Source organism: Schistocerca piceifrons, chromosome 3 (assembly GCF_021461385.2).
Source record: "Schistocerca piceifrons isolate TAMUIC-IGC-003096 chromosome 3, iqSchPice1.1, whole genome shotgun sequence".
NCBI classification, from domain to species: domain Eukaryota; kingdom Metazoa; phylum Arthropoda; class Insecta; order Orthoptera; family Acrididae; genus Schistocerca; species Schistocerca piceifrons.
The window spans coordinates 238,776,090-238,792,635 of record NC_060140.1 but is presented as its reverse complement, the minus strand read 5'-3'; the positions used below and the strand labels follow the sequence as shown (position 1 = coordinate 238,792,635).

Sequence of the window (16,546 nt, the reverse complement as noted above, 5' to 3'; positions counted from 1 at the left end):
CGATGTCTTCACATTTTTCCTGCAGCCATTTCGTCTTAGCTTCCCTGCACTTCCTATTTATTTCATTCCTCAGTGACTTGTATTTCTGTATTCCTGATTTTCCCGGAACATGTTTGTACTTCCTCCTTTCATCAATCAACTGAAGTATTTCTTCTGTTACCCATGGTTTCTTCGCAGCTACCTTCTTTGTACCTACATTTTCCTTCCCAACTTCTGTGATGGCCCATTTTAGAGATGTCCATTCCTCTTCAACTGTACCGCCTACTGCGCTATTCCTTATTGCTGTATCTATAGCGTTAGAGAACTTCAAACGTATCTCGTCATTCCTTAGTACTTCCGTATCCCACTTCTTTGCGTATTGATTCTTCCTGACTAATGTCTTGAACTTCAGCCTACTCTTCATCACTACTATATTGTGATCTGAGTCTATATCTGCTCCTGGGTACGCCTTATAATCCAGTATCTGATTTCGGAATCTCTGTCTGACCATGATGTAATCTAATTGAAATCTTCCCGTATCTCCCGGCCTTTTCCAAGTATACCCCTCCTCTTGTGATTCTATTCTTGAACAGAGTATTCGCTATTACTAGCTGAAACTTGTTACAGAACTCAATTAGTCTTTCTCCTCTTTCATTCCTTGTCCCAAGCCCATATTCTGCTGTAACCTTTTCTTCTACTCCTTCCCCTACAACTGCATTCCAGTCGCCCATGACTATTAGATTTTCGTCCCCCTTTACATACTGCATTACCCTTTCAATATCCTCATACACTTTCTCTATCTGTTCATCTTCAGCTTGCGACGTCGGCATGTATACTTGAAGTATTGTTGTCGGTGTTGGTCTGCTGTCGACTCTGATTAGAACAACCCGGTCACTGAACTGTTCGCAGTAACACACCCTCTGCCCTACCTTCCTATTCATAACGAATCCTACACCTGTTATACCATTTTCTGCTGCTGTTGATATTACCCGATACTCATCTGACCAGAAATCCTTGTCTTCCTTCCACTTCACTTCACTGACCCCTACTATACCTAGATTGAGCCTTTGCATTTCCCTTTTCAGATTTTCTAGTTTCCCTACCACATTCAAGCTTCTGACATTCCACGCCCCGACTTGTAGAACGTTATCCTTTCATAGATTATTCAATCTTTTTCTCATGGTAACCTCCCCCTTGGCAGTCCCCTCCCAGAGATCCGAATGGGGGACTATTCCGGAATCTTTTGCCAATGGAGAGATCATCATGACACTTCTTCAATTACAGGTCACATGTCCTGTGGATACACGTTACGTGTCTTTAATGCAGTGGTTTCCATTGCCTTCTGCATCCTCATGTCATTGATCATTGCTGATTCTTCCGCCTTTAGGGGCAATTTCCCACCCCTAGGACAAGAGAGTGCCCTGCACCTCTATCCACTCCTCCGCCCTCTGTGACAAGGCCGTTGGCAGAACGAGGCTGACTTCTTATGCCGGAAGTCTTCGGCCACCAATGCTGATTATTTATCAAAATTTAGGCAGTGGCGGGGATCGAACCCGGGACCGAAGACGTTTTGATTATGAATCAAAGACGCTACCCCTAGACCACGGGTACACATAGACAACATACTGGGTTTTATTATTTAAGAAGTCCTCGAGCCACTCACATATCTGTGAACTTATTCCATATGCTCATACCTTCGTTAACAGCCTGCAATGCAGCACCATGTCAAATGCTTTCTGGGAATATAGAAATATGGAATCTGCCTGTTGCCCTTCAACCACAGTTCTCAGTATATTGTGTGAGAAAAAGGGCAAGCTGAGTTTCGCATGAGCAATACTTTCTAAAACCATCCTTTATTTTTCAAACTGAGACATGATCAAGGATTCTAGCAAACAGCAGTTAGTGATATTGATCCGTAATTTTGCCAGTCCAATCTTTTACCTTTATTATATAGTGAAGTCACCTGCACTCTTTTCCAGTCACTTGGGACTCTGTGCTGGGTGAAAGATTCACAATAAATCCAAGTTAGGTAAGGTGCCAATGCTTTAAAGTACTCTCTGTAAAATTGAAGTGGAATTCCATTCAGACCTGGTGATTTATTTGCTTTCAAATCTTTAAGTTGTTTCTCTACACCAGGTACGCTTATTCTGGGTGTATGCGTGGACAAGGAAAAAAAAAATTCCCGGATTTCTCCTAGATTTCCTGGTTAAAAATACACTTTCTCCCAGCTGAAAAAACACTCGGGTTAAGTGACAGTATATTTTACCTCAGAACTGTAAAACTTGTCAACCCTTTTTATACACGGGTGTAGAATTTCCAAGCACTTTAGAAAACTAAAATCTGGGGAAAAACACATTTTGGAACGATCTTTGACGTGCAGCAACCTGTACATATTTTCGTATTACAAAAGTATAAATTCAAATTCCACCAAAATCTGCATGTTACTTTCTGAAGCATTGAAATCGAGATTGCGATCCACTTTTGTAAGCCAATCATAGCTCATGTCACGTGATCTCGTCATCGAGGACAGCGGATATTCAGAGCATAGGACATGTGATGTAGTCAGCCAATAGCAACATCACTGTTGAGTAGCGCGAACACACTAACAGGAAAAGTTAATGTTTTAAATTAATATTCATAGTGTTGCTACAAGAAAAGCAACAATTTCACATGTAATATTGGTCTCTAAGGTTAATAAGCTGCAAGAGAAGCTAAACTTTCACATATAACGCAGATTGTTTTTGAGCGCGTTACACTTTAAGATGTATCACACGAACATGCTAGGAAAGTTTTAATAACAGCATAAAATTGTCTGATCTGTTGGCCCCGAAATTCACATAAATGACTTGTCATCAAAGAGTTGATTTTTAAATGAGAGTCACACTCTCTGTGATTTAAGAAATTCACCGTACATTCTCACACGTAGTTCAATTTGCGTAAAAGTAAATTTACTTTGAAAGTAACGCTTTTCAAACCACTATTCGCAATATTTTCTTGTGACCTGTTACAAATGGGTTTGTTTCAGCAGTCGCCAGATAACAGGTGCAACCCTGCGTGCGCAGCTACAATGACGTAGGAAGCCTGTATGTTCGTACGTGTAAAAACATGAAAAGATCTTACATTATGTCATGAAAGAAATGAGACACCAGACATACTTCAAGAGCATCGAAATTTCAAAGCAATACTAACTAAAATGTGTACAGTTAAAGTGCATACTTAAAGAGCACATTTGTATATCCAGATTCCCACTGAAGTAGGCCTCAACCTAATATTAAGCTTTTCAGTGTGTTTTTCGGGATGTAAATTTTCTTGGAATACCAGTGCTGCATTATTTCACATTTGGTTCTATACTATGGGATAATGCCTTACATGCTACAAGATGGAAAGGTGCACCTGAAATGCAGCGAACAGTTTAAACAAGCCAACTGTGTGGAATCAAACACTTCATTTAAAATACATTGACTGCCCCAGCAGAAAAGATTAATAAAAGTCAGCTTTCTTTAGCAAACCGACAAAAATAACTTCATTGTTCCGTAAGGCGATTAATGTTTGACTGTCAGAAAGGTGGAAATAAAATCAAACCCGAAACTAATAACATATTTTAGCCCTCCGCAATTATGTGAATGTATTTTAATTCATTTGATAGCTCCTGGCCACAGAAATGCGTTTTCATTTGAAGTGAGAGCAGTAAACGAAGAGGAAACAGCAAAAGCACTAAATGTAAATGTGGGTCACAGGGAGACCCACTTCCCCATTATAACTCAGACTAGCCGGCCGTGGTGGTCTCGCAGTTCTAGGCGCTTCAGTCCGGAACTGTGCGACTGCTACGGTCGCAGGTTCCAATCCTGCCTCAGGCATGGATGTGTGTGATGTCCTTAGGTTAGTTAGGTTTAAGTAGTTCTAAGTTCTAGGGGACTGATTACCACAGATGTTAAGTCCCATAGTGCTCAGAGCCATTTGAACTCAGACTGCTCTGTGCATCAGTCCTGGATCTACAATATTTCCAAACTGGGGCATTTTGTAGTGCACATCTTTCTGAAGAGTCTGATCCACAAACGTATGTGTTCGACGAAATGGAAGACACCTTACTTGGTCTTAAGTGTGCCAAAGTGTAGTGCCATGCCTCTTCACACAGTATTCCTCTATCGCACATCACTGTATTTCGCTTTGTGGAATTGAGATGTGTATTTTTTGTAATGGATGCCATCAAATTATATTCATGACTGTGGAAATTAAACTGTCCTGTGGTGCCTTTACTCCTACCAGTTGGCCAGTTTGACATCCTGTCCCTCTTAAAAAAAGAACTTTGCAACTGGATGAGATTATTTATAATCTGGAGAGCAAGAACTCTTCAGAAAATTTGCACTCTTTATTGCTTATTAGCTAATAACTTGCTATTTTGTGTGACATAAAATTAAGCACAGGGTACATAAAACCAGTAAAGACAAGAGACAAGCAAGACAGCACACATTTCTTCAATCCTTAGTTCCTAGCATTTTTTTTCCTCAAATCTTACTACAGCTTTACATGGCGTGTTTTTCTTTTCTGCGAAAGAATCTACTACCACATCAAAGTTCGTCAAATGTTTTGCTACATGAAAAATCAAAATATTGTCTAATACTGAAACAGCTGTTAATACAAATAGTACACAAGACTGGTGTAGTTTCTCAATCTGATTACGTCTATGTTGTCACTGTCTGCTAGATGAAACAAAATAGGCCTTTCTAATATTGCAGCAATTGTAACACACACCAAATAAACGAGACTATTTTGGCACAAATGGTCATTTTTATAACTCGACAGAATATAATACACGAAGTACCAATATCAAATGCCTATTCGGCCTACTACAAGCAAAAAGCTTTATGCTACGAAATAGTTTCACATTTCATTCATACAGTAGTAGTACAAAATTTTTATATAAATTTGGAATCGTTATACTCTTCCACAATTTGTGTGACATCCCCGTTTATTTTCCTTCCTCATTCTAACAAACAATCTTTCATCACTAATTCTGTAACTATTTGCCCGTTAACTTCACTAACCCTGCCAGAATCACTGGTTTAGTTATCCTGCAATTATTCTCCGGTTAGAACTTGGTGCATGTTCATACAGCACGTTTCCCAGGCTACTTCCAGAATAGAACTTAGCAGCTGCTAGCCCGGGACTGTACAACTGGCCCTTATTAGTGCTGCAATCTGGCCAAAAATTTACTGTCAAAATTTCATTTTCTTGGATTAACCAAGAAGATAATACGTAATCTTTCTTACCTGTTATTCCTGCTAGTCATTATTTCCACTCTGCTAGTCTAAATCTACGGATTTCGCTAGTGATTATAACATGCTGATCATTCGCAAACCCAACCAACTACATAATTAGACAGTGATTGGCATTCATCTGTTCGCCTTTACTTTGCTCAGGTCATATAGCCCCATCCCTTTTTGTCTGCAGGAAAGTTTATTTCTAGATATGATGAGGATTCCCCTAACAGAGACATCAAGTACAGTATACACACATTCAAAAACCAACTCATGATTCATTCAGAAATCAACTTACAATGTGTTCAAAAACCAACAGGGATGCGTTTGAAAACCATATGAATAATCGGTAGACCAACGTGCACTGGACGCTAGGCGCTTTGTGAAACTAGTTTTTTTTCCTCGAATTTAGCCCCGCCCCCCTCTGAAAGTGCCACCCTCCAAGATCTGGGCCTGTTGCGCATGTGTGAATCTGGCAGCTTGGACGTGCCAGTAAAATTTTTCTGGTAGTATCTAGCTTCTTGCTGTGACTGCTTACACAGCCAACAGCCACATTTCTGTAGCTGGAAGCGGGAGAAGGTACTACTCATATGCGACACAACTGCACATGCCCATGAGCCCACTCCTAACTGCTAAAACGAATCTAACGTAAACAGTTGTGATGTCACGCTAATTGAAGACAATTTGTTGTTATGAAGCTTTGCATAGACCTCCTAAAGAGTTTGACACATTCTGCTGTTTGCAGACACTTGCATGAGCACTGTGATTGTTGTTGCATATGGCACATTTTCTTGCAATTTAAGTTTTGTTTTCATTTTTTTCTCTCGTTCATGTTTTATTCCTGCAGTATTATTCTGCAGTAGCAGGATACAGTAATATCCTTTGTTAAAGTATTGGGTCTTACAAAAATTTAACTGAAAACTAAAACAATGAAAAAGTCCCAGAATTCTGAAAAATTCCTAGGTTTTTCCCGGTTTTCTCCCAAATCTCCTGGTTTTCCTGGGTCATATACACCCCCTGATTACTGTATTGTCCATAAGGGAATCTGTCTGATGATCAAATGACAGAATGTTTTATTCCTGTGTGAATGATTTCTTGAATGTGAAACTTAAAACTTCGGTTTTCATTTCATCATCTTCAACTGCCACACCAGACTGGTCAACAAGCGACTGAATGGCAGCCTTAAAGCTGCTTAGTAATTTCACATATGACAAGAATTTTCTCGGGTTCTCTGCCAGATATTTTGCTTAGGTGTGATGGTGGTAGTTGTAAGCTTCGCACACAGATCTATTCACAGACATATGAATCCCTACTAACCTTTGCTTGTCATCATTTGTGTGTTCGCTTTTGAACTGAGAGTGAAACAACCTCTGCTTCCTCAGCATCCACAAAATTTTGTTATTAAATCCTGGTGGGTTGTTTCCATCCTTTATCGACTTACTGGGCATGTAACTCTCCATACCAATTTACTCCAATTTACTATATGCTTAAACTTTGGCCATAATTCGTCTATAACCATCTTACTGGAACTAAGTGATGCAAATTCACTGTCTGAGTTAAGTGTTAATAACTGCTTATCTGCTCTATCTAGCAGAAACACTCTCCTTGCCTTCTTGACCAATTTATAAACTTTCATAATCATAATTGTTATAATGACATCATGATCGCTAATCCCCGTTTCTATACTGACACTGTCAAAAAGGTCTGGCCTATTCGTAGCTACAAGGTCTAAGATGTTTCCATTGTGTGTGGGCTGCCGAGCTAGCTGTTCATGACAATTTTCAGAAAACGTGTTCAAAAGTATTTTGCATGACTGTTTGTCTGTATCCCCCCCCCCCCCCCCCACAATGAATCCATAGATGTCCCAGTCTATACTCGACAAGTTAAAGCCGCCTCAAAATAGTATTGCATTACCTGGGTATTTACACACTATTGACTGCAGACTCTACATCTACATCTACATCTATACTCCACAAGCCACCCAACAGTGTGTCGCGAAGGGCACTTTACGTGCCACTGTCATTACCTCCCTTTTCTGTTCTAATCGCTTATGGTTCGCGGGAAGAACGACTGTCGGAAAGCCTCCGTGCACACTCGAATCTCTCTAATTTTACATTCGTGATCTCCTCGGGAGGTATAAGTAGGGGGAACAATATATTCGATACCTCATCCAGAAACGCACACTCTCGAAACCTGGCGAGCATGCTACACCGGGATGCAGAGCGCCTCTCTTACAGAGTCTGCCACTTGAGTTTGCTAAACATCTCTGTAACGCTATCACGGTTACCAAATAACCCTGTGACGAAACGCGCCGCTCTTCTTTGGATCTTCTCTATCTCCTCCGTCAACCCGATCTGGTACAGATCCCACACTGATGAGCAATACTCAAGTATAGGTCGAACGAGTGTTTTGTAAGCCACCTCCTTTGTTGATGGACTACATTTTCTAAGGACTCTCCCAATGAATCTCAACCTGGTACCCACCTTACCAACAATTAATTTTATATGATCATTCCACTTCAAATCGTTCCATACGCATACTCCCAGGTATTTTACAGAAGTAACTGCTACCAGTGTTTGTTCCGCTATCATATAATCATACAATAAAGGATCCTTCTTTCTATGTATTCGCAATACATTACATTTGTCTATGTTAAGGGTCAGTTGCCACTCCCTGCACCAAGTGCCTATCTGCTGCAGATCTTCCTGCATTTCGCTACAATTTTCTAATGCTGCAACTTCTCTGTATACTACAGCAGACTCTCTTTGAATGACTCTAGAACTGTCACAGCAGAATTGGGTGGCCGGTAAAAAAAATACAACAATTAACTTAGTTTCAACTACACCTGTTATACACGACCGCATAACTTCACTTTCAACATCTACCTCAATAGACAGAATATTTTTGTCAACTGCAATGAACACTCTCCCTGCTATGGCCTCTAATCTGTCTTTCTTGATATATGTTCCACAGCTCACTAAATATCTCAGAGCCTTCCACTTCGTGTTTCAGCCAGCTCTCAGACCCCAGAACAATTTTTGTGTGAGAGCTTACCTAGAGAGCAGTAAATTCAGGAACTTTATTACGAATACTTCGACAGTTTACTGATAAATTTGTGACAGTCAAAGTGTCTTTATTATGAACTCCATTTGACTTCCCTTGCTGTGAATTGACTGGCGAGAGTTCATCAGAGCACTTCAAACTACCACCTAGCATAAAAAAAACCATGTACACTCCTCAAGTACTCTGCTACCTGAGCAGCTGCTTCCTTTGTGTAGTGCACCCCTGACCTATAAAACTAAGTCCTACAAATACCTCCATGATAACGCAGGTCTAGAAATCTGCAGCCAAAACCATCACCGAGTCAACGAAGCCTTTGGTTGAGACCCTCCACTCAGTTCCAAAACACAAGACCCCAGTCAACTCTGGGAACAATGTTGCAAACTGAGAGCTCTGCTTTCACCCCATGGGCGAGCCAGCAGTCTTCATTACCTCTGCCAGCCACCTGTGCAAACTGACAATCTGAACTGACGATCACCTTAAAACCCAAGCGATAAGCATTGGTGGTGCTGAGGTGAGCCACACACATGCAGATGACTGCACGCTGCACACTCGATAGCCACAGTTATGGCTGCTTCCACATAGCAGACAATGCCCCATCCCCCCCCCAGTAGACATACCGAGCACACATTGGCTTTCTTTCCAGCCCTTAACGCTATCTGCCTAAGGTGCTCCATAATGTGCCTAACATTAGAGCTCCCAATACCTAGTGACCCCTCCCCTCTCCTCTGTGTGCCTGCTCGGACCCTGCTGAAGGAGTGGCCATCTATCTACTCACAGGGTGAATGGGCAAGGCCAGGTGGCCAGTCTCCACACTGGCCCTCTGCCTTGAGCAGCGTGAATGCATCACCACCCACCACTCACCCTGCTGTGAGGGCGGACCCACCAAAGGTGCACTAGGAGGTGCCTCGGAAGCAAAGTCTGTGGGCAAAACAAGTGACACCTGAGGTGTCCCGTGCGACGTGCAAGATTCTCCGCCACCACTACACCACGACGCAGCAGCCTGAAGGTGACTGACCATAGTCAACAGCACATTCAGCTGTTCGCAAACTGCGGCCATCTCCTCCTGCATCTGCACACAGCATGAACAGATCCTATCCATCCTAGCAAGATTAACTGTAAGAAGTGAACTATAAAAGCATACAATCCTAGATATGCAACTTGCTACCCTTCTGATGCATTAAAAAGCTATGTAGCTGGCTGTTAACTGAGCAACTGTTGCACTACAGACTGAGTGAATTACACTTACAAAAATGCGAGATTAACCCTCTTAAACAGAGAAACATGCAAGAAATTTAATAAATATGCTACATGGAAAACACAGGAAATGACAAACATTTAACTTGTCACTCTGTAGATGTTTAACAGCCCAGAGCTGGAGCCTGCCTGACTGGCTTACTAAACGAATGGACAGTTGTTTTCAAAACAAAACAAATGAGCAACTACTGTGCTACAGATGGGATGAATTTGTTTTTATCTCTCCTAATAATTCCCAATATGCATCTCTCCAAAGTTTTTCATTGGTTTTTATATAAAAAGTCAATGTCTCACTGCAATAAAATAAAAGCTGGTACTGCACACTGACTGTAAACTTCCCTCTTCAGACACACTGGAAGCTCAGTTTTGATAAACTTAAATCAAAATCACTCCAGAAAATTTTTACACTTTGCATATTCTACAAGCAGCTGCAGTGATTGAAATCTTATTCTTACTGTCATTCTCATATTTAGAACACAGAACAGTCTGCCAACATGTGGCCCACATGAGGTCGACTGATGGCCATGTCATCCTTTGCCATGTGGTGTTATGCAGATGTGGTAAGGAGAGGCGTGGGGCCAGCCCCATGCTCTCCTGGCCATTGTCAAATTTCTAGAGCTCGTAGCCACTACATCTCATTCAAGCATTTCCTCAACTGACATCTCGAGCCTGAGTGTACTTCCTTCCAGTCCCCCCACCAACAAAACATCCCTGGCAGTATCAGGAATTGAACCTGGGTCCTCCACAAGAGAGTCAATTGCACTGATTACTTGGTTGCAGATGAAGCAGTTTCCAGGTGCTCAGTGGTGAGGTTATCAGTGCTTGGTTGCAGAGGCAGATATGCCAATACAGATGCTAGATAATGTAGCTACTTTAGTGTATAATTCCCTTGGATCCTTGAGAAGCCAAACCTAGTTTAAATGGTCATTACTTTTTTTTGCTGTTGTCAGTTCTTCCCTTGTTTTCTGTATCAGTCTTCATCATTTAAAATAAATCTCAATCTAAATTCTACTACTTGCCTATTTCACAGAAACCTACCAACATTTATAATTGTTACCTTTTCTCTTCTCGTGTACGTATTCACCACTACCATTCTTTTTTTATTCATTAGAAAATAAGTTCTTGACATGAATAAAAGTAAGGTAGACCATGCTGCCAGGTAAGTTGCCATGGTGCCATTTAGAACCCTTATAGGGTCAACATGCAAATATCAAATTATTGTTACTCCAAACACATTATATGAGTTGTAAGAAATTTACTGTTTTACTTCTGTATTACAGAGGATAATATTTTTTCTTACCTCTCTTACGTGTATTCATGTAATGTATTCTTCTGTCTCCATATTCTGGCTGCCTTATGCCGCAGTTTGTTAAGGAATTTCGAGCATGGTCTGGATTTGTACCAAAATTTTCTCTGGAAAACAAGCCACCGAAATGAAATAAAGATTATGGTCAATGTGGTATGATACTTAACACAATTTTTTGATGAAATTGTACATTCCCTTTTACAAGATGACGAATTAAGTTTCTTTTCTAACTTCTCTCGAAGCATGTCCATTTTAATGTTTGCTCTCAAACAAATGCAAATGTACGCTGTGTTCACGAGACAATAACACTGGGTAGAGTAGTAGACAGGAGGTAATATTAATATGTAGCAAAAGAGCTTATAAAGCTACAAGAGTTAATTACGACAAACAAGTAAAAATTGTGTAAGACATAACTATGCATCTTCTTGCATACATTTTACAACATTCACAACCATAAAGACGATGGATCACTCCTTATGGCAAAAAAGAAATAATGAATAGTATTCTTTTTCTTTGTGAGACAAGAATGAAATGACAAATGTTCTTTTCCAGAATTATCATAGAAATTATACTTCACTTCTCAAAATGAACATTTTGTGATGCAATTTTCAATATCCAGTCGCAATGGAGGAGGAGATTAGTGTTTAACGTCCCGTCGACAATGAGGTCATTAGAGACGGAGCACAAGCTTGGGTTAGGGAAGGACGGGGAAGGAAATCGGCCGTGCCCTTTCAGAGGAACCATCCCGGCATTTGCCTGAAAGCATTTAGGGAAATCACGGAAAACCTAAATCAGGATGGCCGGAGACGGGATTGAACCGTCGTCCTCCCAAATGCGAGTCCAGTGTGCTAACCACTGCGCCACCTCGCTCGGTGGAGTCGCAATGGATGTGGTTCATAGAACTGTACTCGTGGCTCATTGTTACAGTGCAAGATTTTATTTAATATTACATTAAGAAAGCCATAAACACACATGAGAATATTTGAATAAGGAATATAATAATCCATGTACCATTATTTTAACATTTCTGCTTATGTTACTACTTACTGTATCAAAGTGAGCATTCAACTGAGAATACTATCAAATTACAAGCAGACCAAACAGCTGATCAATTCTTACTTTCAGGAGGTAAAACTCCAAGCTTTGCTGATACAAATAGTTACAAGCAGAAAATGCTAATCCTAACTTTCAGGTCTTGGGTGTTCCTTTCTTGGGTAGGAAAGAGGTATTGGTTGGGGAAGGCTGGAAAGCAGATCACTCAGATCTCAGGTTGAGAGAAAGAAGGAAGACAAAAATGAAGGAGAAAGTGCTCTCCTTTAAGTAGAAATTATTTAAACTCCTCATATTTACTGACAGCAGTTATAAAATTAGAGATAACCAAAAACGGCTAACCAAAAAAAGGAATTAGTTTGGGTGCTCATGACATTACCTCTCCATTACAGAATATCAACTGACCTGATGGCGTATTCTACAATGTCAGAGCGCTAACCATAAACTTACCTATATGAAGGATGTGTTAAAGCTAGCTGAAGTAGGAACCTATTTTCAAATTTATAGCCAATACTTTCCTCCAGCACATCACATGATCTATGAAACCGCAAATGACACACAAGCACTGGAATCAACATGGCATGCTGCAACAGAATAAAGAGGAAAGTCAAATGGATAAGAAATGAAGCTGTGCTTGAATAAAATACATGCCAGTATATAAACATTTGGGTATACAAAGCTTGTCTGGAGAGGATTTTCACCACTTCTATTCTGACACTCCTGTTGGTCAGAGCATGGTCTGTCCACCCAGGCTAGTTGGTGATGGTTGTTAGCTTCCCAATCCCAGTGTCCCACGAGCTTCTGAAGGGCAAGGATGTGTCATTACATTTCCTGCCATGATGCAGTGTTCACTTGAACAATGATATACAATCAAATTCTATGTGAAACTTGGGAAGTCAATTGCCAAAACATTTACAATGATCAGGCACGAATTTGGGAATGAATGTCTGTCAAAGCAGCAAGTGTTTCAGTGGTGCAAAGTTTTTTTTTGGAAGGCCAGCATGACTCTGAAGACAAAACTTGCTCTGATCACCCTTCAACACTGGAAGGTGAAGACAGTGTATCTCGTTAGCAAGAATGTTTGAGCAGATTGGAGTATGAGTGTTCATCTAATAGCTCAGTCTCTGGATATACCAAAGACCATTTCAATGAGACAGCAACAGAACAACTGCAGATGAAGAAAGTGTGTGCAAAGGTAGTCCCAAAAATTTTGACCACTGACTAAAAGTCCAATCGAGTGCTCATTTGTGAAGAGCTATAGGAACTATGTAGAAATAATGCTACTTTCTGCACAATGTTATAATGGGATATGAGACATGGGTTTTCGAGCACGAATCTGAGACAGCGATGGAACTCCAGAGTGTACACACTACAGTCACCAGACCGAAAGAAACCACACATTAAAAGGATGTACACACTGTAGTCATCACACCACAAGAAACCACTCATGAACAGCTTCAAAGTGAAGGCAACATTCACTGTCTTTTTATAAGCTAGTGGTTTTAGTCACCGAGTGTTTACTGGACAGATTGCCAATGCTGTCTTTTATGTGGTAATGTTCACAGGGGAGGGGGGTGGGGGGGGGGTGGGGGGGGGGGGGGGAAGGGAGTGCAAGTCAGACCAGACACTTCTGGTTCCTGGAAGCTCCACTAAGACAATTCGTCCAGTCACATTACCCTCACCAGTTCTGATCTTGCACCAGCACACGCTGTTTGCTTCCCTGGCTCAAGACACCCTTGAAAGGACACAGATCCGAGCCCACAGCCAATGTGAAAGCTGCTGTTCCGTGTGTCCTGTAGGACATTAAAATCCAATTCTTCCAGGACGCTTACACTACTTTGAAATCTCACTGTCAAAAATGTACTGGTGCAGGAGAGTCCTATTTTGAAGAATTCTGAAGCATTTTGCCATTCTGACCAATAAATTAATTTTTATGGACTTGGTGAAATTACTTTTCGGTCAAATATCGTATATAAAACTTAGTTGCTGTTTAATGTGCGATACGTGGGATGGAAGCTGACTCGGTACAATAATCAACCAAGCAAACCACCCTATCATGATAAACTGGGCACCTCCAAATATGTATAAGTTTCATTAAAAAAAAGTCAGTTGTGCTGACAAATCAACCAATAAACAAGAACAAGGTCAGAAAAGTCAGGAAACAAACAATTTTGACATAATTGTGACAAAGTGTCTGAAATAGTGATGATCCACCTGTGATCGTTTAGAATGAAAAACAGAAATCTTTACATATAAAATCGACAAACACTTGCTGAACATAACCTTCAAATAAAAGGCAAAATCCATGAAGTGTAACAAATATCTGTAACATGAACAAGACATCTGATTTATAAATTATTTTTCTGGTCTATTTACACAAAGTATCTTGCAGAATAAGCAACTGTGATATTAACTGAGGTAGCATTTCTTGCATAGCAACATTCTATTATGAATGATACCAATAGTAATAGGTAAGATTGTGAATAACATGTTTGTTCATAAAAATATTTCTACATTAATACATTATTCACAGTAATATATATATTAACAGAATTTCATACTCCATTGTTTGTGGCTTAAGGGGATCCTTGTTAGATTACAATAAATGAAAAAATTTCAAACCATGCACAAATACCTGTATGATATCACACATGATGCCAGTCCTATGGAAACCTTTAGAAGAAACAGCTACTGTAACATCTCTCTTCATTTTGCTTTGAGTACGCATCTCCTGCAATCTATTTTCTTTGGCTTCAAGTTTTCGTTTATCCTCAAAAGAAGGCTTGGGCATGTTAGCCAAAAGATGGCGAAACTTTACATACTCCCTCCAAGCTTTCTGATATCTGAAATAGTATAATGTTTTACATTTATCAGAGAATTATATCATTTAATGGATACACATCTTGAAAACCTGTAATATTAGTGGTGTGCTCTTCACCGTTCAGCTGAGTTGCTGATGCCATTTTTCTGCATATTTTGACAACTGACACAGTGATCTTAATCTGTTGCAGTGAGCTGTATTACTATGCGTACTCCAACTAACCTGGTATGAGTTCAAGCAGTGGGAACACGTAATAACTCTGTCCGCAACATCTGAAAAAGATGACTGGAGAGTGGTTGTCAAAATATCATGCAGAAAAATAGAATCAACTACTCAACTGATCACCTAATCAAGTACTCAGCTGATCACCACATTTAATTACACTGAGAAAATTTGAGCTAGCACATAATTTGTAATATGCTAGCCCGTTGTAAGAGAAAACTAACATTTGCCTCAGTGTGTTTACTGGTTATCTAATGCAAACAAGGAGGCATGACGACTTAAGAAGCAGAAAAAATGTTACAGGTTTAATAATCAGAAGTTCGCTATTTTCTAGATGTGCTGTCCATCCTATTTCAATTTTCAATTCCAGTAAGTGAACCATAATATGTCACATCTTTTATAGCCAAAGAGAGAGAATGAACTTACTTAATGACAAGATATTAGAGATGGAGCATAAGCTCAGACTGAATGGGAAGGATAGAAAATGAAGTCATCGTATCCTTTCAGAGACTCAGTCGAGGCACGACTGTCAAAAGAGCAAGCTGGGTTTAGAGAGCACAGAAGTTGTGTCGATCTCATCAACACACTGCGTATAATACTTGAGCAGAGTGCAGAATGGCAAAACACATTCTACCTTACATTTACTGATTTTGAAAAAGCATTTGATTCTCTTAATAGGAGAGTTATGTAGCATACCTTGGAAGAATATGGAATACCATCAAAGATAATAAATATTATTAAAGCCATGTTTGATGGATATGAATGCAGGGTGCTACACAATGGGAAACTTTCTGAATCTATCCAAACAAATGCTGGGTTGAGGCAGGGATGTATTCTGTCACCTACCTTGTTCTTGTTGGTACTGAACAGCGTAATAAAATAGGAGAAAAGGTATTCAGTGGGGAATGCAAGACAGGCTTGAAGACCTTGACTTTGCTGCTGATATCTGTCTGCTTTCGCAAAGATTGCGTGACATGGAAGAAAAGCTGGAAAGACTGAAAGAGGAACCAGAAATTGCAGGACTTAAAATAAATGTTCAGGAAACTAAGGAAATAAGAATGTGATCTGAAAAACAAGCAAAGCTAACAGTGTATGGGCAGGAATTGGAACAAGTAGACTCCTTCGTATATCTAGGAAGTACTGTCTGTAAAGATGGAGGGGCCGAGGACGATGTAAAGAGATGGATACGGAAGGCAAATGAAGCCTTTGCACAATTGTAACCTGTCTGGCATAATAAGAACATCTCGAGACGAACCAAGCTGCACTTGTTCAATAGTAACGTAAAGTCAGTCCTCCCGTATAGTTGCGAAATGTGAGAGGTAACAAACATGACTGTAAACCAGCTGCAAGTCTTCATAAACTGTTGTCTTCAGCAAATTATAAATGTGAGGTGGCCAGATATTATCTCAAATGACTAATCCGTGAACTAATAAAGGAAAGAAAATGGAGGTGGATTGGTCACACAATATGCAGACAAGGAGCTGTTGAAAAGGCGGCACTGGATTGGAACCCACAAGGAACATGTAAATATGACCGCCCGAAAAAGACATGGAAAAGAACGGTGGAAGAAGAAACTCTGAAAGCTGGTAAAAC

General features: G+C 40.2%; 1 protein-coding gene across 2 annotated transcripts in view; it reads right to left on the bottom strand.

Annotated features, from left to right (window-relative positions):
• The window catches only part of LOC124788152 (ribonuclease 3), a 239,843-nt gene that overhangs the window by 168,571 nt on the left and 54,726 nt on the right, over positions 1-16,546 (bottom strand). For both annotated transcript variants that reach the window (XM_047255299.1, XM_047255301.1), the window contains exons 10-12: positions 14,546-14,753; positions 12,361-12,494; positions 10,855-10,967 (exon numbers count right to left, since the gene is read on the bottom strand). In XM_047255299.1, the coding sequence (XP_047111255.1) occupies positions 10,855-10,967; positions 12,361-12,494; positions 14,546-14,753 (455 nt within the window). The remainder of the gene's footprint in view (positions 1-10,854; positions 10,968-12,360; positions 12,495-14,545; positions 14,754-16,546) is intronic.